This window comes from Glandiceps talaboti, chromosome 22 (assembly GCF_964340395.1).
Source record: "Glandiceps talaboti chromosome 22, keGlaTala1.1, whole genome shotgun sequence".
Classification (NCBI taxonomy): domain Eukaryota; kingdom Metazoa; phylum Hemichordata; class Enteropneusta; family Spengelidae; genus Glandiceps; species Glandiceps talaboti.
In genome coordinates, this window is record NC_135570.1 from 15437230 (window position 1) to 15463950 (window position 26721).

The 26721-nt window shown below is 35.2% G+C and overlaps 1 protein-coding gene across 2 annotated transcripts in view; it reads right to left on the reverse strand.

The window, feature by feature from the left end:
• Positions 1-24108, reverse strand: part of LOC144452216 (uncharacterized) — a 62778-nt gene extending 38670 nt beyond the window's left edge. For both annotated transcript variants that reach the window (XM_078143267.1, XM_078143265.1), the window contains exon 1: positions 23497-24108. In XM_078143267.1, coding sequence (XP_077999393.1) covers positions 23497-23899 — 403 coding nt within the window. In that variant the 5' untranslated portion in view covers positions 23900-24108. The remainder of the gene's footprint in view (positions 1-23496) is intronic.
• Between the last annotated feature and the right edge of the window lie 2613 nt (positions 24109-26721).

Here is a 26721-nt window from a genome sequence, read left to right on the forward strand (position 1 = left end):
TTTTCAAAAAGATGTGAATGGTCTTGAAATTGGTGTCACACTAAGGTCGTCACTATAAAGACGCTTAGTTGTTATTCAAAAGGACCAATAATAGAATCCCTGGTTCTCACATTAGCGCTATACTATCTCTGGTTCTCACATTAGCGCTATACTATCCCTGGTTCTCACATTAGCGCTATACTATCCCTGGTTCTCACATTAGCGCTATACTATCCCTGGTTCTCACATTAGCGCTATACTATCCCTGGTTCTCACATTAGCGCTATACTATCCCTGGTTCTCACATTAGCGCTATACTATCCCTGGTTCTCACATTAGCGCTATACTATCCCTGGTTCTCACATTAGCGCTGTACTATCCCTGGTTCTCACATTAGCGCTATACTATCCCTGGTTCTCACATTAGCACTATACTATCCCTGGTTCTCACATTAGCACTATACTATCCCTGGTTCTCACATTAGCGCTATACTATCTCTGGTTCTCACATTAGTGCTACACTATCTGAATTACTCTTTTGTTCTGAACCTACTTTTTCTATAGTACTGTCAGACAAGTTTGCATAGCTAGATTTTAATCACAAACCAAGTTGGGCCTTTAAAAGGGAAAACAATATTTGTGTTACCTAGATAACAGCACAACCTAAATATTAACTTAGTTTGACAATATTAATATTGAAAATAATATGCACTTATTAGTTGACATTCATCATGAAAATAGTAATTAGTGAAAAAATGTAGCCCATTTTAGTTTGATAAATTCACTTTTCAATTTTTGACTTGTTTTGCCAATCTGACTCCTTTCGACCATCTGCCCACTTAACAGCCCAAAAGACGTCATTTTGAGCCAATCTGACCATTTTTTGTTCTTTCAACACTATTTCCACCAACAAATTACAATGTACACAGAACAGGATTTGACAATAATATATTTCACCAGATTTACTGCTCCTCTCTGTCTTTTTGATTCTAAAACATTACTCTGAATTTTTTTTAGAATTTTTATCTACAACATGTGGCAATCATTTCTAGGTTCTTGAGAAGCTGAGTTTGTAATTACAAGTTGTCAGCAAAGACTAAACATGATACAAGTTACTTCAATTAGACACATCACATTGAGTTTCTTGTTGTATGACCCAACATGTGGGCATACATCAAATGTTTCATCTTAGATACTTCTTCAATTCCCCCTAAAAAAACACTAATGTTTTTATCTCAGGCCTAAAAAAAACTGTTTGGTTGCAGGTACCCCACCACACCTAGTTTTTCCACTGCCAAACCTAAACTTTTTTTTAAGTATTTGAGAAAAAATACAATAATATCGCCAAAATTGTAAAGTCTTGTGAGATATAGCAGATGGGGAACTGACATCAACTTAAAAAGACAAAATAAAACTGTTCTTCTAATCTGTAATGGCTGTACATATGATGAGAAGAAACCAATAACTCAGAGACCATATAGAAAACATAACTACCTGAACTAGACACTCACACATGAAAAATAAAATGTACCTACCTAACCTATTCTAAAATTGAGCATAGTCAAAGCCACATATAATGTTTTAGGTCTCATCCCTACAGCTTTTCACATTTTGGGCCACACTTGAATATATTTCTGTAACCCATCTTCAAAATATCACTTTTTTTTAACTCCTAATCTTTCAACAACAAAAAGTTATCATCTACGACATTTTGGTCTACTATTTTGCCTTTTTTACTAAATAGACTGTTGATTTGTTCATAATTATATTTATTGTATTAAGATTATACGAAACATAAATTTAAGATTATCTGAAACATAAATTTTTAATGATATGGCTGTCAGTTTCAGGTTATTAGGCAGTAATGTCTAAAGAATCACTTGAGTCAGCAGGTGTCTTGTGTGAACTATTACCAATCACTGAGTAAGTTAGCTCCAACCTTGCTTGTTTGCTTTCTGATCAGAGAGTGGCAGGCGTCGGAGGACTTTATGAGTTTGAGCTGGCTGCTGCGTAGCAGTATGAACATCGGTTCTTAATCTTTGTCGGTACATTTGCTACGTAATTCTTGAAATATGAGTAGTGATTTTTATGACACAGTATAACCTTGTTAAGATAGTAGGTTATACTTTACATGACTGGTTCATCCATGCTAAGAAATTAAAACTTCCCCTTCGCCCCTTGCATATGTCGCAACAAAATCCTGCCATGTCGACATCTATTGGTTTCCTGATATCGGTGGTCTTTATATGTCATCCGTTTTGTTGCTTGTCTGCATGGTAAAGATGGACAGCTGCTAGGATAGCCATACCACATGATTCCTTTCACCATGCCTTCCTTTTCAAACCAAAATTACTAAATTTTAATACACCCTCTCCTCAGTCTTTGTTAAAGTTTTGCCATTTTTAACAATTTTTTAGACATGGTTGTCATATAATTATTTCCATTGTGCTTTTAATTAAGTATAAATTTTACCCCCAAAAATTGGTATTTTTAGATTTTTAAGACACGATAACTTGATTTTAGTTAGATTTTGAATTGTGACATCACAGAACTAAATGTACAAATTTTATCATTTTCATGAACAAAAAAAAATTAAAACAAAATTAAGTGGGGTCTTTTTTTTTGAGAAGTAGTTTTCATAAAATAATAAATTTCCCATAAAATGTATTGTATGACAGTTCTAGTATCATCATTGAGAACGGGATAAGGAACCTAATGTATACAATTACAAGGAAATGAAAAACTGATGAAATTAATTATATGTGACTTGACCCGTAACGGAACAGTCTTCAGAATTGAAATCTAGTCATGATGAATTGTTCATGTCCTATCAGTTCAAACTCTCTCAGTGTACATGTAGCTATCAGTTACACTTAGTCTGAGAAAAACTCCTTCCTGTTCTTTGTTGTCTTAGTATTCCATATTTCACAGACCTATAAATACAAGACTAATTGTTATAGAGCTCTTAATACATTGTGGGTTTTCTCTTTGCAACAGGGTGGCCCTATCAGCTCATAATGAAACCATTTACAGTTACCCATATGGTTGGGGGAAGTCATGCTGTGTGCCTTGCAAGCCACAAACCTCACAATAAGTAAACCAGGATTATATTACTTGACTTTCAAAACAAAAAAAAGAAGCAGAATTCTACATCAATTTAGTTCACTGGCAGTGAAATCAAGTGCAGACGACAATTTTCGTTCAATCTGTATTTCATCATTGATCAAAAATTCTTTCATTCCTGATTTGCTAGCAATGAAATTAAGTGCAGACGACTATTTTAGTTAAACAAACCTTCACAATATGACATATTTCCATGATCCAAATAACAAACCCCTCATTGAGCAGAACTAGTTCCAGCCAAAACGCTGACCTACATAGCAACAAAACACAATTCACCATCTTTTCTTATCAACCACACCAATATATCGATAGCTGGCATTTACATCACAATCATTGGCAAGTTCAAGACTACAAATAAACAGGCTGTGTTATCAACATTCTCTGAATATACAAAATGTCTGGTATTGAAATGTCGCAGTAACAAGAAATTTGATTTAGGTGGCCTAATTTCACCAAGAAGGGATTCTTATATACACGACCTTGAGATGAACTCTGGTCATCTTGTATTACCCTGCTTGTACATTGTAGGCAGACAACACTTCGGCTGATATATCATGTCCTGTATGGAGAGTTGTACCCCAGAGACATCACCTCATATTAACACCTGTATGACTAGTTATTGCCCGGAGACTTGTCGCTTATGATTATGTTGTCTCCTGTATTGACTAGTTACTAGTATTGCCGGGAGACTTGCTACTTATGATCATGTTGTCGTTACGAAGCCCGACAGCCATATCTCTGGGCTACGATATAATATAGTGACTACAAGTTGGACACTTGCCATATAAAAACACAAACTAATCTTCACTTTTTCAAACGTGTTAAGACTACAAACTGAATATAATTCTCCATGCACTGACATTTTAGAATTTCACACAAAATAGGGAGGAATACAGTGATACTCCTAAAAATTATATCCCACCCGAAAATATTAAAATAATTGTCAATTTTGCAAACGTTTGACGTCCATCACAAAACAAGGCTTCTTACATATATAATATATTCATATAACTTAGCAACAAAATAAACAAGAAATGATATAACCCGTTTATATAATTTTATCATTTTTATGATAACCTTACATCTAACTGGAAAACAAATTTCTGTCAAAGATATGAAGGCACACAATTCTATTGTTCAAATTCAAGTGCAAACACATGGTCACACCCTTAGAGGACAAACTAAATAAAGCTTTCAAAAGTTAGGAAGCCAAATAAGAAAGACCAAACATCTGTTACATCTCACGGAACACTCCTAAGATAGTCACTAAAGTCTTACTAATAATCTAAACACACTCGATGATAACATCAGAAATTTTATATATTTTGTCAAATTTATGGGTATTTATGGGTCTAGGAGAAGAACACATATTTTTGTAAAAATATGCAGGAATACATTTTTAGGTACGACAAGGAAGTACAAATATACAACACACGATATTATCAAATAGTTTAATATTCTACGGTTATTCATCGACCCTAAACATACTCCAGGAATGTCAGTATTACTAGCATGTAAAAAAACACAAACTAATCAAATGGGTTTATATATTTTGTAAAATTTATGACTATTTGACGTTGGAGAAGAGACCCAGTTTGCGGTATGAAAGGCAATGAAAACATTATAGATTGGTATCAGCCTGTACAATGAGTTCGGAATGCAATTCATTTTGTTTATCAAGCTTACTGACTATTGACATAGAATGAAGGCAGGAATGGCACAACTGAAATGTCAACTGGGCAATGTAAATTAAGTGGAATACCACAGCTAACTAAAGCTCTGATATTGCTCACCGACAGCACGACATTGGTCATACATAAATGTTGATATGTAGTGCAGGTGGGCAAGGAGGTTAATTCAGTAAATATTACAAAGAAATTAAAATGTTAATTAGGAATAATCTAAATAATTCTTACCATTTACATAAATTTACCCTAAAAATGAACTAAAAAAAAGATCAATTTAAATATTACAGAGAAAATAACTTAAGATTTCTGTTTTACGAAACAACATTTGCATGTCATACAATACAAATTTTGAGAATTTTTTCTTAATTATATAAATATACTTTTCATGATTAAAACAAATTGATGATAAAGAAGTATAACCAACATTAAATTCTACTTTTTATAATCTTCTGCACGTAGTTAAAACGACTTTAGTTTTTACATCTGCATGAACTTTCCTTAACAAAATAAATTTCACTAATATTCGTTTACTTCTAAATTTTTACAGAATCTCAATTTAATTTTTGATGCAAATCACAGCTGTACTTTAGTTTAAGAAATACTGTCAAAAATTTGGGTTGAAATCAGGATATCCACCAAAATTTCTGATGAACGAGAGTCTAAATACATTTTGACATGTTGACAGGAATGACTGATGATAATGTGTGTGTGTGGATATTTATGTAAGACTGTGTGACAGAATGTGAAATTTGAATCTGTCGAACGTACGAAAGATTAAGTACTTCAAATCACAGATTTCACAAAAGCTGTGACCTAATTACAACTGTCAAAGTTTTAACACCTTCAATGCATTAATAAAACTAATTAGAGCAACCATTTCAGACGTTACCTATTCCCAAAGAAATCAGCTGTGGTAAATAGTTATTCTTTCCTGTCAACACAAGCTGAATACCAATAAATTGCAACTCAAATCAAAAATCTTGGAAAAGCTTGCTGAGGTATGAAACTAGTTGAAGATTAAAAGTCACTTTTTTATTCATTTACTGCTGAATAAATTCACAATATAAATAAGTACTAACTATTGTAGTTTACAGGTCAACCGCAATAACAGTATGTGCTCCCAAATTCCTGCCTTGTAATTTTATTCTCAAAAATCCATTTTAACATCCCATGACCATTAATAACCTACAAGTTGCACAAAGAAAAATGACAGGAAAGCAACTACCGATACAAAGTCACCACTAAGGTTTGGTCGGAAAGGAGTCACAAAAAAGATTGATTTTTGTTGACCTGACCCTTGACCTTAGGTCAAATGTCAGCAGCTACCAATCATTCATTTTAGGTTGAACAAAACTTTCTAATAAAAGCAGAAAGCTAGCACTAATAAAATGTCAACTATGCCAACTAGGATCACTCTGTGACTACAAAGATGGCATACTTCTGTCTCCATTCACTTTCCACAAAAAAAAACAAAATTGACAGACAATTTATAAACGGATGTTCTGAAGAAATTTGACATGCAAGACAAAATTGTAACTACAATTCCTTCTAACTTACTTAATATGTTCTGTTATCTCTCACTTAATCACATCAATTAACGAATATTTTGATTACATAATTAAGAATCAACAATACCCTAATTGCAGTTTATTTCAAAAGCAAAAATATGTTTTCACTATATTTATATAAAGTTAAACATTAATTGGTGAACTTTGACCTGGTATGCAAACAAAACAAACAGACCACTATTTAGTTCCTCCAGTCACCATTGTACTATTTTGGTAAGATGAAATAACATGATACCAGAATAAGTGTCTGATGTATTTAAATCACCATGTGAACAGATCCTGTTGAGTTTCTCACATCCCATCCCATCATTCGTCATTAAAACAAACATTAAAGTATTTCCTGATCGCTGTTCTTCATTCTCATGTTGTGAAGGAACGGTAATTTTCTCATATTCGGTTCCTGGCAACATTTACAAGTATACTGCTAAGAAATGAAAATAACACTAATCCAGAGATCAGGCCTAAACCGTCATCACACTTTAGGCGTAAGACTCTTTGTACACAGAGCAGACAACATCATGTTTTTTCCAATGAATTTACAGTTAGGAGAAAAAGATACATTCCGGAAATTACCAAAATACCAATCTTAGTGTGAAAAATGAAAACATCCACAGACTAAGTCCAAGATTATGAGGAAATCCATACACTGCAAACATGGAACAGGTGACTTCATTGTTTGTTACCAGGCAATTCAATAAAATTAAAGTTATGGGAAAAACACACAGTAGAATCTACAAGATAAGCTCCAATTCTTTCCTAAGCTATGAGACTAAGCACCCATTGCTTTCAAATATCCAACTTGTCAAAATTAGCAATTTACAAATTTCAACTCACTGACTTGACAACACCAAAGAGATTCATGAAAATCTGTTAGGTTGTCGCATTGGAAATAAAGGAAAGCATCCCATTTCCTTCCCCACTTGACAAAATACATAATGTGATGTAAAATATGTTACATACATGTGTTATCATTATATGACTTGCAACTGCAAGTGTGGCGTACTCGGGTATTAGCACGAGTACTTGCAGTGTTCTCTGTGCTCATACTTTCATGAGAGTAGCTAGTGAAAGTGCAGCAGAAAACACTGCAAACAGGAGTGCAAATACTTGTGAGTGCCCACACTAGAACTCACGTGGCATGGGGTTCTGTTATTAATACATATGTTTTATCTGAAACGACAAATTTCAATAAAAATAAAAAAATTATCCATTGCCATCACACAATTGTGTGAGTAGCAAACAATCACGTCCTCATTTGCATACGCATGCAGGTATGCAATAATATTTTTGGTGGTAATGCATTGTAGTGAAAATACCATTACCAGGACATGTAAACCAGGACAAGTAATCTCTGGTACATAATATATTAATTACTACAAAGTTGCTATGAATCACAATGGCACCTTAGTACTGACCCATGCACATTTTTTTAAGACATTTCTAATCTTCCGACTACATGACATTATAACCTGAATTCCTGGCTGGATCAATTGGGTATCTCCTAATGACATGTGAACAAAAAAAAATTCTCATTTGACAGATCTCCTAAGTTTACTGGTATGAGTGATTTCAAAAGCTTTCTTTGTTGTGGGCACTTCACAAATTTTTTATCAAATTAAGTAGCAAAGCCTAACTTGTTAATTGGCATGAGATATACTAGTACAGGTGAGGCTAAGTACTCACTGTCAATTTAGAATGCAGTACTGAATTCTTCTGAGGTTCACTCTGACAAGTAACTATCTATAAACCATGCCTGATTGCACAAGAACATTTGAAGGCCTGGATGCTAGCATTTAACTGGTCCCAGTGGACTGACCTACGAACTCACAATGCTGAATGGTATGCACATGACATAACCTGTACCAAGAGAGTGAATTACAATTGTATACCTCTATGTTACAAGTAATAGCTATACATACATACATTAGGTGAACACACTGTATGCATACATACATACATACATACATACATACATACATACATACATACATACATACATACATACATACATACATACAGACAGACAGACAGACAGACAGACAGACAGACATACATACATACATACATACACACATACATACATACATACACATTATGCAATACATACACACACACACATACATACATACATACATACACACACACACACACACACACACACACACACACACACACACACACACACACACACACAAAAGTTTTTCTCAGAAATCAGTAAATCATATCAACTGAATTTGTGAATACACTCTTAAATTGTTACATTTTGAGAATGATATTGTTACAGTCAAAGATCCAAGTCACTGGGCAACACTTAATATTCCAACACATTCCACATATGAGATACACAACATGGACTGCAGACGACAACTTCATTTTCTAACCTACCATAGAAAGTGTTTTATCTACAGATATAATTCCTAATAACTAGCAACTGTAGCCCATAACAAGTAACGGTCCCACACAGAGAGGTTGATTTTGCAACAAACAGGTCAGTGACCAGCTTAGGAACGCACCGTTTGGCTGTATAAGTTAATTGAATTGTCCACAAATGCTAATGAAGTACTGTAATTTTTAGGAGCTATGTGTATAAGGCAAGGGGTAATTAGGGTCCAGAAAATACCCAACAATTTAAAGTTTACAGCTTCGTAATAACAGGTGTCAGCTTCAAAAGACTGGACCAAGAAAATTATATGTCTAAATACACAGGAGGACTTCAAAGCCAGTACCTCTATTACAAGTAATTAAAGCAAGCAATGTTCATGAGCAAAATGGATCGGGGGTCATACATCACTTATCTCTAGAAAGATACCGATACATAACTCTGGACTCTTTGTCAAATCCGCTGACATTTCTCATGAATGACATCCATACAAAAGTAATCAGGAGCTAGAAATCTGATGATCCGCTCAAAAACAAACCAAAATGAGTCGGACTTTATTTTATGAATAGTACTTAAAAGATTATCATCGTTGGAATGGCATGTATTTGTACACTTCAAACATTTTCACAAAATTCTTCCACCTGTACTTATTTTACGCAAAGAATTAAAAGTTGGAAATATAGCTGTAAAATTTCTAGAATAGATAAAAAATTATTCCAAAATCTGTAAAAAGAATAAACTTTCTTTAAAAAACAACTGTCACAGTTCTGTACAATTTATACAAACAGAACTCAGCCATCATTTGATAATTTCCATGAAGGTAATGTCATGACTGAAAAAATATATCTATATTTTCAAACAGACTAGTGCAAGCTTTCATATGCATGGATATACATTTGAGGCAATTTTTATGGGAAGCCGTCCCAAAGGGTGCAGTTCTATAAATTCCACAGTGAACTTCCTATTAAGTGAACTGCCTCAAAGTATAGCTGGTTAGGTAATTGTGGTGCAATATAGCTGGTTAGGCAATTGTGGTGCAATATAGCTGGTTAGGCAATTGTGATGCAATATAGCTGGTTAGGCAATTGTGGTGCAATATAGCTGGTTAGGCAATTGTGATGCAATATAGCTGGTTAGGCAATTGTGATGCAATATATATATATATACAATGTATATAGAGCTATACAATGTACCTAAAAACAATGGTTGTATGAAAGTGACCATATGGTTGAGGATTGGGTATTTATTTTGGATTTTAAATTTATAAAACAATTTTATTATGGCTTCCTACTTGAAAAATAAATGTGAAATAACATATACCAAGTCCTTGTTTGTAATGTAATAAATGACAAAAGCTTAATAAACGTGTATAATGTTTTGTTATTATATGTACAATAACAAACATTTCACACACTTTTTAGCTTTTTGCAATGTATTGAGTTACAAACACAGACTTTGTCAATGTTGTTTCACATTAATTTTTCAAGTAGGAAACCAGATAAAATTGTTTTATAAATTTAAAATCCAAAATAAATACCAAATCCTCATCCATATGGTCACTTTAATAAGTACCATTATTTCACACATAATCAGAACAAGCACCGACGCGACACTTGGCTAGCTGGCTTCACATTTTTGGTTGCCAGGATGTTGAGTCGGATTGCCTAATAAATACCTTTCAGATGTAACTATATCCTGTCTGTCAGAATAAGTTTAGAAGGTATCATAAGAATTTTCATCTTTTCTTTCATGAAAAGAAATTAGAATTCGTATGTTGAAATTCTTCCACCATTGCAATAACTCTAAGGTTGACTACATGAAAATAACTAAATTTAGGATAAGAACTTCAGCAGACCAGCATCAATCCAGCACTTGAGTGCATTTCAAGCAACCTTACAAATTATTTAGAATTTGGGAAAAAAAAATGCCTTTGTGTCAGAATCTTTCCACCATTGGGGTAACTTTGAAAGACCACCTGATAAATCATTTATAAAGATAAGAAATTTTGAAATGTCTAAAACCATGAACTGGAATTCTTTATCCTGAGTGATTAGTTTGGAAGACATACAAGCGAAGAAAAGAATTAAGTAACATTTTGCCAACAAATTGTCTATAGGAACAATAGCTTCAAATACTTCGGCTTGCCTAATCTTTCTATTTTCCTAGCTTAAAAGATGGTTAGTTAAATAATGACTCTCTTTCTTTGGGTTCCTCTTTCTTATTTTTGTTTGGTTACCGACTGCTTAGAAGTAATCTGATTAAGATCAAAGTACATTTTCCACAATTAAAGAGTAAACAATTAACAGCTATGACTGCATGTGACTTGATAAATTGGTAAATGACAATAGCCCAAAGACATTACAACACCTTCTTTGCCTGTAGAGTACTATATGATTGAACTCTATCTTTGAACTAAAAGTCAAACTAGGAATTCTCAACCACCACACAATACTTGAATGTACAGTTCCATTTTGGTGACAGGCATGTATATTCCAGTATTAGTCAGAATAACTTGAATTTGGCGTTAAAACCTGTGTAATTTTTAGGTAGGTTCATGTCAGGATTAATTGCCGAGATCTAGAAAAATAATTCATCAGCGAGAAGAAAATGTTAAAGTAAAGAGTACCTATATAAGTGGCCCAAAGTTTTCTTGTAATTTGTCACTGCTGTTTAACGAATGCACTCAACTTTCATGCTGACGTAACACACAAAGTACAGAGTACCTTGTAAAAATAACCAATTTATTTTGCAATTTGTCCAACAACGACATGCATTTTCACTTTATATCACTTACTGTCAGTGGCTGCCTGCATCATTTCTTGAAGAATGGCAGATAAGAAAGCGGCAAGGTTTTCTATTCTTGGAGAGGGCATTAGTGTCTTGTCATGTGGACTGATACTGTGTAAGAATAGCAATGCAGACAATACCTACCCAAGGACGTAACTTGCAAATGACTCTGTCTTTTCTTACAGTGTGTCAAGCCACACATGAACAGAGTGATTCTTTTGATGCCTTACAGGTACTAATACCTAAAAAGGGTTGTCAACAGGAATGGTGGACATTTTTGTCAGGGTGTTTCATTTCAATGACTGAGTAATATGTACAGGTATATTTGTGGGACAGTCAGTCAAATCAAGATCTTGTTGGCCCAAAAAATAGTACATATATATTCACTGAAGGCAGTGTTGTGTAGAATGTGATAGACAGCAATGGCAGTGCTGTGTAGAATGTGATAGACAGCAATGGCAGTGCTGTGTAGAATGTGATAGACAGCAATGGCAGTGCTGTGTAGAATGTGATAGACAGCAATGGCAGTGCTGTGTAGAATGTGAGACAGCAATGACAGTGCTGTGTAGAATGTGATAGACAGCAATGGCAGTGCTGTGTAGAATGTGATAGACAGCAATGGCAGTGCTGTGTAGAATGTGATAGACAGCAATGGCAGTGCTGTGTAGAATGTGATAGACAGCAATGGCAGTGCTGTGTAGAATGTGAGACAGCAATGACAGTGCTGTGTAGAATGTGATAGACAGCAATGGCAGTGCTGTGCAGAATGTGAGGCAGCAATGGCAGTGCTGTGCACAGTATGAATGTACATGTACTGATAGACAGCAGTAACAGTGCTGTGGTACAATGCTAATAGACAACAGTGACAGTGCCATATTGATTTCTTCACAAGGAAAATCAGCTTAGAAAGGTCTCTCTCTGTAGAGAAGAATAGATTTTCTATCTCATTTAATGGTAGAATGGAACCAGTTTATTGTTTTTCATCAGTAAATTGGATTAAGAATGGCAGCTTTAGGTGAAAACTTACAGATGCTGATAACTGACAAGTGCTATCTGTATTACCTATATCCCTCTGAGAATGGTTCATTCTTTCCTGCCATGAATCTCAATAGTCTGTATTGGTTCTCCACAGAGACTTCTGAATGATCCTGTCTTGGCAATTGTAAATCTGAAAATGGGACATCAACTCTACTTTCTGGGGACTGTGCCCTTTTCCCAGTTACTTGCCGGGTGGTGAAATTGAGCAACAATCACTGAACAAAGCAACTTTTATTCCTATTGTCTAATGGGTAATTAAGATCGTTTCGGAAACAATGCCCACAACTTTCTGTGAGAATAAGATTGACTGTACAAAATGTAATTGCGGTGGTTGCCAGACTGAGCCTTGTTCTCAAGTTCTATGCTGCATTTCAATTTTATTATAAAGCCTTCGTGACTGATTTAGCAAAAACAAAGCACTGTTACTCTCTCTACTGTTCGGGTTGACAGCACATGTAGTGAATGGGCTCTTTGAGGTTTCACTAGTCATTATGAATAAGATTACCTCATAATACCCTCAGTCTAATAATTACTCAGTTCATGAATTTTGCAAGACTGACATTCCAACTAGTTAGAGAGAATGGCAAATTCCAAAAGAAGACTACTATGGTCTTCAAGCACCTTTCAACGGCTAGCGCTCACCAGCAAGTGTAATTAAAGTGACTCCCAGCTTAAAGTCTTTTTTTGTTTCAATTCTCCACTCAATCAACTTTCCATTCCTTAAAAGTGACTACACATGTGTGTCACTCTAAATTTCACTAGTCATTCACCATTTTTCATTCCTTTGTGCATAGACATTTGGAGAGAGTCGTCTATGCTTTGTGTAGTAATTTTTTAATAGATTTTTTCTCATATGTACAGTTCTGAGTGTACAGCTTATAATATTTCATCTCAGGAATGTCTGATGTAAGTGGGCATACTGCAGAGTAACTATGCATCCACTTGCCAACATACTTTTCAAAATGTGGAACTTAAAGTGCAAGTATTTCCCTAAATTAAGCCTTAGTCTTCGAACATTAGCCACAGTGACATCAAATCCAGTAACTTTTTACATCATTTAATCTTGGAATTCAACAAATGTATTTTACCCCGGGGCTAAAAAAATTCATTTGAATTTGTTACCATTGAAAGAAATGTAGAAAGCAAAAATTTCTGATCAATGGGATTTCTTATAAAAGGTTTGTTCAAATATTGAGTTCAAAAAACCATGAACATTTAAAACCAGAAGTGGAGAACCAATTTTGTATGACTCACGTATGTTGGCCTTGTATTTGAATGACTTACACTTACATGTAATTGAGACTACTTTGTACCTAGTACTAAACCTTGGGTGGGACTAGTTTCAGAGGTTTGTATAGAAAGACTACAATGTATTATGAAGTGATCCTTAATGCCATGTGTGTGGACTGTTAGGTGTTGCCTAATGATAGATACCTACATCACATAGACACACACACATTTAGACATACACACACATACACACACATAGACATGTATGTACACATATATAGAACAAAACAATTGATGGCATGGTTCAGACAGAGACACATATATGCACAGGCATGCAACAGTCACAGACAGGTGCACACATATATGCACACACACACACACACACACACACACACACACACACACACATACACATACACATACACAGAAAGACACACACACAAAAAGACACACACACACACACACACACACACACACACACACACACACACACTGTGCTAAAAACTGTCATATTTTTCAACTGTTTCAAGCAGAGGTACCATTACATTTAAAGTCACACAAAATCAATTGGCTCATTTTATAAATGGAAGATGTGTTGTTGATTGGTTCATTGGGGTACAACAGTGGAAATATACAGTAGTTTGATTTCTTATCTGATTGGACTAAATTTAACAGTACTTGACAAAACAGCAGGGAACCCCACCACTATAGTCAAGTGGTCAAAAGTAAAGACAGTGAGTGATAGTAGAAAGAATTTAGTTGCATATGCCTTGAGGCAATGAACGAACCTCATCATCACTGAATGGTCCTTGATTGCTGTTTTATAGTTCAGTGTACAGTTTAACTGTATTATGTAGAAGATTCCAAGCCTAGAATGGGCAAGGCAGTTGTTTTACATACAAACATCTTACTGGACTCAATGCATAAAACATTGTATGTAAAAAAGTCAAATAAATATGCAAATATGTGACATATATATGCATATTACAGGCATGCATGTAGACAAAAACTAAATAAAAAGCATACAGTGTCTTATCAATAGAGGCACATTTCATACAAGATATGAGACAGCTATGTGTAAAGTGGCTATATAGATGAGGATTGGGTATTTATTTTGGATTTTTAATTGATAAAACAATCTTATCATGGTGTCTTACTCAAAAAATCAACTTGAAACATCTCCAAACTCTGTGTTTGTAACTCAATCTAAAAACTAAAAAATATGTAAATAAGTTTGTTTTTGTATGTACAGTAACAAAAATTGTACTTTATTAGTCTTTTGCAAATTATTGAGTTACAAACAAGGACTTGGTCTTTGTTGTCTGACTTTAATTTCTCAAGTAGGATGTCGTGATAAAATTATTTTATAAATTAAAAATCCAAAATAAATACCCGATCCTCATCCATATGGCTGCTTTATTAAGCTTACTAATTTATCAATTTGAGGCCATCATTTCTATCAATGCACACACAAAATGACACATTGTTTGTTATTCCTAATAGACATGTCATGTACTAATTTATCACCTGAAGGAAGACCGTCTTATCTATGAAAACAAGAGAGGTACACAATATTTTATGGATTCCCTTTGACCTTTTCATTATAAATGTGTTAGATCGGTACAACGAAGTACAAAGACATAGTTTCTTTTGATAAAATTAATAACATTGGAATGTTTTCCATTGTGCTGGTAAACAGATTATGCAATCTGTTGATGAAACTGACAGGTATAACATAAAGTGACCAAATAGACATTTTCATACAGTGTGTTGCAGGTTAGTGTTCACTGGATGTGTTTGATAATCATTAAGACACTGCACATCCACTATTTCTTGTGATATTTTAACCATTTTAACGTACTATAAGACACAGATATGCTGATGTCAATATTTTGATGCCTGCATGGTGGCATGTGTAGTTCATTTCACTTAGACAAAACATAGCAAGAAACTGTACTCATTTAATCTTGCTATCTTAAAGTGTAACATGTCCAGTTTCTTGTTGGTTTCTGTATGGTTGTATCAAACAAAGTCAGTGAACACTAAACTGCAATGTGTTGTATCAAATCGCCTAGATAATCAAACATTTGGAAACCTTTATCAGTTATTAATACTCATAAAAATTCAGAGAGAATAGTTCCAAGTGACCTGCATATAAATATTAAACTCTACAAAAATATCCATTAATTTCCTAGGAATTGTATCTATTTTTAATAACTGATATTAAATTTCTTCGTTATCGCAATATGCAGTCAGGAGAAAAGTCGGTATCCTGATATCCTGATAACTTAATTTGATGGCGTGCAAACACTAATTTGTGTGTACATTTCCCTAACACAGTATTGATTGAATGAAAGTGGTGAATATCTAATAAGTGAAATTGCATGTTGAATTTTCTTTACATTAAAACTCCATTAAGTTACAGGGTTTTTTTTTTCAACCTATCATACTAATAGCTTTTGCCTTCCCTGGCCACCCACACAAAATTCTAAATATTAACAATTGTTTATTCTACACAGTGCACATTTTAATGGATATCTTTGTCTACTTCTATTTGTCGTCTGTGGCAATTAATCACAAAAAAACATTCATGCTTTATGAACATGAACAGTGTTGGTAAAAATATTAAATCGATCGATCATTAGCATATTATAAGAAGGGCAGAGAATACAAGGTCAGCTTTAACATATACTAGCGTACAAGTAACTTATCTAATCACATTTCAACTACATTATGATAATACTAAGTATGTTATATATATGTAAATTACGATAATGACATTACACAACTGTCAATTTCACCATTTTTTTCAGACCGGGTTTTTAAAACCTGGCATACAGACATAGCAAGGTTACCTCAAGGTAAAACGTACTATCCCCTCACCAAGTATGCTTTTGATCTTAATGTGTTGAAAGGTGTGTCCACAATTGACTTCCTCAGCGGAAGGTGACCGCTTGACACCATGATATTGTTGTTAGATGTTGTCCCTCCCTGCTCTTAATCAGTTATATATTTTTTTTACTAAATAACACTTTCTTTTCACATCATGAATGTAGCGTTTTCATTTCATGTTCACTTCTAACACTCTTCAAGCGGACTTAAGTTTGTCAAACAGCCCTTATGATGGGTGTGAATTCAATTCGTACCTCAGTCCAGAATTCCTGTAAAATGAGGCATTCCTTTCACATTTCTCATGAGTCCAATACTTGTTTCTTTTCTACTTCAGACGATCAACTGAAATTTGCAAAATGTGTCTATCAAGTACTTACAGCAGTCAAAAAATAATCAATAATACGTAATGTTGTGAAACTGATCAGCTTTTTCTAAATAAAAAGAGAAATTTTAATCTCGAGATGTTATGAAAACTGTTCAAATATGGGAGAATATAACCCTTTAATTCTGAGAGGCCTCTTGTAATAATCAATACCTTTAATTAATTAAAATACACTTACAGAAAAGACATTATCTTTACCCCTTTCAAGTCTATGTATGTGTACTAGGGGATGTACAATCTGCAATTAACTTGAACAACTTCAAGTACTGACTCACACCTACAATGATTGGGTTGTTCATTACTTAGACAAGATGAACTCTGAAGTCAACAGTTCACAGGGTAGAATAAATGCTAAACACATCCAGAGTAAAAATACGGACATACTTGAGCTGTCTGGCCATGATTTATTTTTAGGAACACAGAGGGTCGTTGATCAACCTCAATACGGCAGTTATTTTCGTTTTCCTGCACTCCTAAGCGTAATTAATCTATATCAGCCAAACGGAAACACTGTGATCCTTTTTCCAATTAAATCTTTAGAATTTCGGCAATTATACATGTGTGAGTACTTACGGAGAAAATTGGGAACGGATTGAAATTCAGAATGATGAAACAGTCACTAAATATTGCATGCACATGTATATGTATAATCTTTTCTTATTGTACACTATTTATAACGAAGAAAATCATCTCAAAATCACGTCTTTGTGATTTTTTTCTCATCATTATCACCCACATTACTGACATTTTGAATATTGCAATCTGTAAATCTTGGTGGTTGAATATTTATCAGCGTGCCTGTCACAGAAACACTGAAAATTCATCTATTACATTGCTCCTAAATCTAAACCAGAATACTAAAACTGAATGGCCATCCAGGGATGTTCAATTTCACGCTTAATTTATGCACTGCAATGTCACCAACTGAGATCAAAAAACAGATACAGTGCTTTAATTTTGTTGTACATGTTGTCAGAAAGTGCAGAGTGGCTAGTCATATTAAATATATACAGTGTACGCTGTGAACTGACAAGAAGACCTCACAGTAGGGCACTTGTAAATGAAACACTGTAGCCTCAAGTTGTTAACTTCACCAGGTCAAAGTTCACATTTAATAAATTCATAAATATCCAAGGCATTTTTATTAGTTTGACTATTATCTGAAGTAAAACCTTGAATGCTTATCTATCAAATATGACATAAGCTGAGTTTTGGAGGTAAATCTTGTCAGATTTCACGAATGCACAACTTGAATATTCAGGCATTACACACATACATGTATATATATGATTCAATAACAAATTTGTATACATATACTAGAGTGTCTGAAAACCACTACTGTACCATCAACTGTCGACATTTTGTTTGAAATAATATCTACATCATAAAGTACTTGAAAGAGATATTTATTGTAATAGTATATTATGTAGATGTGTGTGTCTGTCTGTGTCTGTCTGTCCATATGTGTGTATGTATGTATGTCTGTGTCTGCCTGTCTGAATATGTGTGTATGTATGTATGTATGTATGTATGTATGTATGTATGTATGTATGTATGTATGTATGTATGTATGTATGTATGTATGTATGTATGTATGTATGTGTGCATGTGTGCATGTATGCATGTATGTATGTATGTATGTATGTATGTATGTATGTATGTATGTATGTATGTATGTATGTATGTATGTATGTATGTATGTATGTGTGTGTGTGCATGTGTGCATGTATGTATGTATGTATGTATGTATGTGTGTGTATGTATGTCTATATGTATGTATGTATGTATGTATGTATGTATGTATGTGTGTATGTATGTATGTATGTATGTATGTATGTATGTATGTATGTATGCCACTATGTGATTCAACAACAATATTTGTAACTATGAGGAGGTTAACGTTTACCTGTCATTAAAGTATTCTTGGAGAGTTAAGACTCCTCTATTCAATGACATGCTACACTAAGGTCACTTTCTCACAGTTGTGTGAACTCTATGTCCTTTTTATACACAAACTCAACAAAGTAACAATGACAACTCAAATGAGTGAACATTACATTTATCATGTGGGTACATTTATAAAAGTCAGTTTGACAAGGAGCATTGCACTCGTGTTCTGAATCCATAAAATTATGGAACAGAAAAACGAAAACATTTTATTTAATGTGATGACTGTTCAAAATGACTTTTTAGTCTTCGATAACAATTTTCGGAGATAATAAACACATTGTCAATTGCACATATCAATTCTATGTCATGGAGCAAGTCGTGCCCTAAAATTCTTCTAACACGTACACAATGTATCAACATAGACAAACACAAGAAGGGTGTCTAAACGGCCAAGGTACCAAAGAGGCGTAATCATCTGTAAAAGCATTTCATCAATTTAGGACGGAAATGCGGGCTACTGGTTGATTATAGATTACGTCTGTGAAAGTAAGACTTCCTTTTTTTATCAAAATTAACAATCTTATGAATAAACAAGACACAGATAAACACATTTTTCACCACCTCCGACTTTTCCAAGAGTGAATGAGGACTTTTGTTCCTGAACTAGGTAAGCAAGACAATGAGATCTGTATACTCAATTTCTGACTCACCCTATTGAAGTCATTAAGGATAATCACTAGGTTATAAAGTATTATAATTAGTGCAACAACTACATCAAATTCAAAACTGATTATTAGACACAAAGGAATATCATACCCTAGTTATCTAAATATCAAGCTGTCCATTGGGGTGCTGGGAGGGGGGGGGGGGTATCACTCGTCTTCCTTGACAGCCACTAGGCCGAAACAAGAATTAAATTTGAGATAAAATCCTGCAGATGATGCAACAACCCTCAGATGGCATTCTTCTACGACTGGATATAGTGACCAACATCATTACAGTTAATTATGACCCCATTATGTGGACAACACGCACACACATAAATCAAACCACACCAATCTGTCCATCATCCAAACTGGCCATCTGAACACTCCACAAACACAAATGTCCCAAACTTTATACAACAACAACAAAAAGTGACCCTGTATGAAACTAAAATAGTTCCCAAAAAGAACTAGACTAGTTGAATATAATAATGAATTATAACTAAATAGTACTGATACCAAAGGCAAAATGTATTATTTTGCATATTTTTGTGACTTACATTTAGAGTTTAACTTATACCCTGTACATCTTTAAAAAAAAAAAAAAAAAAAAGCGTATATAATTTATTTTCTGTAAACATAAAAATTATGATAAAACTGATGTGTATGTACCTAGGCATATGATATACCATTACTTTTTATAAACAATAACCATGGCTATGATTATTCATAATTGCATGTTATCATGAACATTGTGAACTTTCAACTTTGACTGGATACATGTATACCCAAAAGTTTTGGAGTCATGAGTTAAAATTTGTTTTAGATGCATCTTTTAAGTCAGAGATGAGCACACACACACACACACACGCACACACACACACACACACACACACACACACACACGCACACACACACACACAAATACATACATGTATTCATCAAACTTACCATGTATCTGGCAAAGAAGCCATTTACAAGGAATGTCAATTGAAGTGGTGAAGGGGTTCCGTCATGCTAAGATGCACAACGTGAATGGTAAATTGGTCAATAGAAAAACGCTGTAAAGACCAACGGGCTGGCTTCTCTCACATAAAATACATCTATCCAGTCTTCTTATGTAATAAATGCTTCAAATGGGCCATTGAGAAGTAACAGCTATCTGTTCTGAACCAAAGTAGTTTCATATTTATGCATGCTGTGTCTTAGTTCTGTTGGAGTATTCATTGACAGTGAATCCTTTCCATACACAGGCAGGATTGTTGAGAATCCCCCTGGACACGCAATACAAGAAGAATTCCCTGGCTTTCCCACATTTAAACGAAAGACCCTGCACATCTACTGTCCTGCAATTTTGACAAACAGCACTTTCTCTACTACAATAGTTGCTGCACACTACGGTCTAAAGGGAAGACAGCCGTAAAACTTGATATTCACATGAGTTATGGCAACTACAGTATATGGGTACACTTTAATAAAACTATGTCTGGTCTATTCAGAGTAGTACAGAAGTTTGACAGTCTTTTAGCTAAAATCCATCAAGCTATTAATATAATTTTCAGAAGGGTATCTTATCTCGTCTACAACAATCAAGGTCAGAACAGACTAACACTTCATTTTTAAGAGAAAACAAAATCATTTAAATAGATGAAAATGCTACAGAACTTTCATGTCATTTAAAATGTTTGTTTAGGAACACTACGAAATTTACACTTGCATGTAAATTATTTGAATTGAGCTATTCTCCTTACACTTCTTATGTTCTTTTCACTTATAGTTGAAGTTAAATGAATACATGTACCCCCTGTAGTACTCTGGGAACACCTACGAATTGCTAGGCATGGCAATGAATAAACAGATATTGCATTTCACGAAGGACCGAAATTCCAAACTGATTAAAAGTGAATTCGCCCCTTTTTGAATATGAACAGTCAGACGAGTTTTGTTTTGGGTTTTTTTTTTTAGCTAGATGAAAGTGTGTTGTAGTTATTCTCAATGGTACTACTAACTTTATGAGGAATCTTGTAATCATCCTACTTAATAAAACACTGTTGGACTTTTACAATTATTGATTTAGTAATATATGTCACCAAAAATAGATTTTTGGCAGTTTAAAAAAAAACTGACGATTGTTTATGCAAAATGTTGAATCTATAAGTCTAAATATTTGCACATTTTTGTACTTCACAGTAATTGGTGTGTTGCAAAATCTTGCTTGATTGTATGAAGACAGCTTGCAACCATGCCTTTGTCTGGTTTGCATGTGCTGATATAAATAATCTTGGCCAGAGGGGCCACTGTTACAAAAAGTCTGGCTGACGCTTCATCTGTCAGGACCCCTATGTGAACTAATTACAAGACTTTTTTTTAAACTGTATGGCCTAATGGAGTTGTTGCTTGGGTTCATGAACTTCTCCCTTGTAACAATAGTAAACAAACAGTAGTAAACAGATCATAACATGGAAATTGATCTTAAAACAAACAGATTTAGCACAGAGTGAAAAAGCGGCCCACCTGACAACTTGATCCAAATACTTAATGTTGCTAACTGAAGGTATTTGGAGTGTCTATACAACATCAATGGACTTACTACATAAACTTTACAACGTAATCCATACACCTACATGCACCTAAACGTTCCCCCCACAGGCGAAGTCTTAATCACTCCGTGACCTTCTACAAGTTGTACAACTATTTCTCCCAGTTTTCCTGTTCTGCGGTTAGAGAGTCTTGAATACAAGTATTAAAGCGAGAAGCCGACGACTTACATTACACAAAAAGTATTTCTCGTTTTATGTTTCATTTCCTGAAGTCTTAAAGTGGAAGTCTAAGCGACTGAAAAATATTAAGTATTTCTGACCAGCGACTGAACAGTCACTGTTGTTGGCTAGGAGAAGGAAAAACTCATGTGGGGGCGGGAAGCTTGGTCGCATACCTCACATATTTCTCGGTGATTTTTTTTCAGCAAACATTACTTCATACATCCAAAAATAGTTTTGTGCACATTGATTAAACAGACTCCTCTGTTTAGAAATTGCGGATTATTTTGGAACCCTAGTTACAACAAAACAATGATTTCGTAACTTAGTCTGTGGGGCCGTTGGGCAATATGTGCTGGGAAAGTATTAAACGTATACATATACATTTTATTGATCATGGTAATACGTGCGTGTGAACCCATGACCAGTTTACAAGATCGCCTATCACCTCAATATCTCTCCCCGCACCTCATTTGAACGTCATTTATATGCTTCACAGCCGTTCAATTTGCTTGGTTTGCGGTGTTTAGGTTACACGAGGGAAAGTCTCTCACTGTCGTGTCCTGGTCTGAGTTTTCATTTTCACGAAGTGAATGAGTCACTGCATTAGATCGATCCATACACCGTGCAGGCTTTTGATACCCACTGCGCTGTTGCCAACAACACCACCAAACGTGTACAAACCTTAACCTAATGTTTATTTCACACTCTGTCATAATTATGTTGTAAACTCGACTAACACCTCTGATCGAACACGGTTAAAACATGTTTCCCGCCACGCTAAGGTATTCATTCAACTTTTCAAGGGGCACTACTTTGGTGACCAGATTTGCAAATCAAAACCCTCACACTGTACAGGTACCTGCACGATATTTAAACCCCAACCTCAGATTTCTATAGATGTCTGAGCCCAACAATAAACGAGGGTCAGAATACTATGCAACACATAACTGCGCTGTCAAATTGAACGTGAGGGAATTTCTCACTCGTCGACACTGACTCGAGAATTTCCACTTAAACGCCAACAGAAATGAGATGGCTGGTTTGTTTGTTGATATATGTTTTCATTCGACTTACCGCAATCATCGCACACAATCCCCCGGATCGCTCGAAGTTCGGCTTTCGTAGGAGGAACGGGGTTTGAGTCAACAACATAATTCGATTCCCCATCGACTTCACGAATAAATAAAATGTATTTTTCCCCTATTTGAAGTTCCTCTACATTAAGAATGCATGGTTCATCTGTTCCAAACCCTGAGATAATAATTTCCTGAAGTTCTAGCTCCGATTTATGAAGCTTTGTAACTTCAACAGTCACTGAGTTCGTGCTGTCATCTGTCCTCTGGATTATTCCTTCGAGTACTATCGGTGCCGTGTACGCTTTCAACTCGATGCTGAGTTCCGAGTCCGTGTCCGGCGTACATGCCGCACAAAATGCGATCAAAGTGCACACAAATATCGCTAGTGAGTTCCTCTCCATATCGGGGTGTTCATGGGTCCAAGACTTGGGTTAAAATGGCCCGATACTTTGGCGTACAAGTCCATGAGTTGTGAGAGAGTAGGCGTCGAGCTGCTATGCAAGCCTGAACCGACTGGGGAAACACCACTAACTCAAGGGAAGTGACGTCATTGACCTTTGACCCTACTTCGTTCACACGTGTACATGGATCTGTGTACATGCACAACTTCACTGAGGATCTAGTGTCTGTGTACCCATACCCATATGTCAGGTAAATTAATGTCCTGAATACCATTTAGAGATATCAATGTATAGATAACACGTCAAATGCTAACGCTAAAACTCGCCTTTCCTTGTAGCAGATTAATAGGCCTTATTCCGGATCGGAAGTAGCAAAAGTGTGACACACGTAAAAAAAAAATACCGCCGGAATTACGTTCTCTTGAAAAGTCACACGAGTTCCGATTTGTGGGGGTGGTGTATCGTGTATTATGTGACAGTAAATGAGAGTATTTTTGTTCTTGTGCTCTATGTTCAAAACTATTCTATAGATTGGGAGTTTCCAAAAATAAGAACATAAAAACTGTAGGCGACGACAGGTCGTCATGGTATTGGTATGCCAACGACAAGTTTCCTTATTTAATTGGCGATAACTGATTGATTGAAATATGCAAGGTGTGACAAACAATATGAAATTTAGTCAGAGTAAAAACTTCTCGGAGTTCGCTTTTAAAAACCAGGACAAATTTCTGACAAAAAGTATTCGCTGAAACGAGACAGTTCAATGTTAATTCTATTTAGATGTTATTTGTTGTTTTAACAGATTTTTAAGAAAACAAATGGTTGCACTCACGTGCCTTTTACTCAACCATGCTGTACAAATAAAACACTCCCAGTTAATTCGCACATGAAAGAAGAAACCGCGTTTCTCCACGATAGGCGGGAGAAAGTTGGTGATCAGTCCAAACTTGGGATTGTATATTCAAAAGCAAGTATACATTGAAACACTCTTAATTAATCTAAGTTATTCACGTCCTATCGACATTAAAGCTGCATAAATACATATTAAATTAGACCTGTTCTATAACCGTATTCAGGAATCTTTAATCCAGGGCAAACTATGCATTATGACGAGCTATTCAGTGTTCTGCTGTAATTATTGGGTACTTTTTTAATCCACTGAAAGCGAACCGATCGCTGCAAATACACCAGCAATGTTTTTTTGCTACCACGTAGGTCCACACAACGTGAGTTTATCGTAGTCGGACGGGAAGTAATGTTGAAGTTGTTCTTGCGTTCCGCGTTCCATGATCGTCTCGCTACGTAGGGCAAAGATAGAACATTACCCCAACCTCAACCAAAAATAAAAGAAAGAAAAAGATATGAGAACGTATTTATATAGTTGGTCGCAAGAAAAATGTACATTGGCCTTTCACTTTAAAAGATTTACAAGTCAGAGAACGTCATAACGCCTAAAATAATTACAGCATGGTCAGTCCAAGACACATACAATATCCGGCATGAACGCACCATCTTGGGTCATGGCCAGTTAAAGGACTCGTAGATCGCCGACTTCAACCCCAGACAGTTAAATGAGACTAACAGCTTTGTTTTAGTCATCCTTCATTTTCTATTGCTTCTGTGTACTTTTTTTTTCGAGTGAGAAAGAAAAGTAATTTTGACAGTTTCATGGTGTTGTTGGTGGTGATGCACAAAATCATTAGTCTCAGTGAGAACAATTCCAACCAATTTATACGTTAAATAAGCTACTCTTTGAGTTTCTGTGAAGTTGAAATGTCGAGGAAATTTTATTCATTTATGTACCTAGCTTCCTTTTTTTAAAGAATGCAAGTCATGTGTGGGTTTCATCTCAGACTACTAAACGAATTCTTCTGAGGATTCATACACCTTGTTCGGTCACTTAGTAATTCTCGTGAAAAATACTCAGTACTTGTATAGTTCAATGCTGGTGGTCAGGTCTTGGACATTCGGTTTATAGCTAAATCCAGGGACCCTACCCGGGGCCTTGGGCACAATGCGTAAGTGTCAATGGGTGCACGTTTTCACTGTGCCCAAATTAACCAAGACGCGACGTGGGTTTTTGTTTGTCAGGTAGGTAGGTACCACTTCACATTCCAACTTTGGGAGTGACCTTTAAACTATACATAGTGACGCTTTTCAAATTCGTGGAATGACTCACACTAATTTATTAATATTAAATGTTTATATTAGAATTTCTAACATTGCCACTCCAAACTTTCAGACAAATATACCAAATACCTACTATTTTAAGGTGCGATATATTTACCACTCGCTTCAACATGACAACCGACGATTTTACCATCTTTACCAATACAATTTGCTCCTGTACCTTTCTCTCAAAATGCACACGTGACTGTGTCAATAACATCATCAGAAATTATTCATATTTGAAATATATTCAATGCTTTTCTTCAAGTATGCACCATAAGTATCAACATTTATAGTGGCCATATGGATGAGGATTGGATATTTACTGATATATCTTGATGAGGTTTGGCGTTCAGGCTTATGTTGTCTGTGTATCAAAGCTGAAAGCCAAGTTTCTTGGTTACGAATCCCCTTAGTCATGAGACTTAGCTATTTGTGGTTTGAAAATTCTGTCTGACCCAAATTTGGTGAACGTCGCAAATCACCTGCCTCTTTACGGCATCATCGGAAACGTACCCGACAAGAGGCCATATTACTTCAGCAAAATACGTGATTTGGCTTGCGAAAATGAATATGGTCTAAACAAATTGCCATGTCGAATATCCAAGTTTCTAATTGGTTATTAATAGCCCTACGGATATCTTGATTCGCCA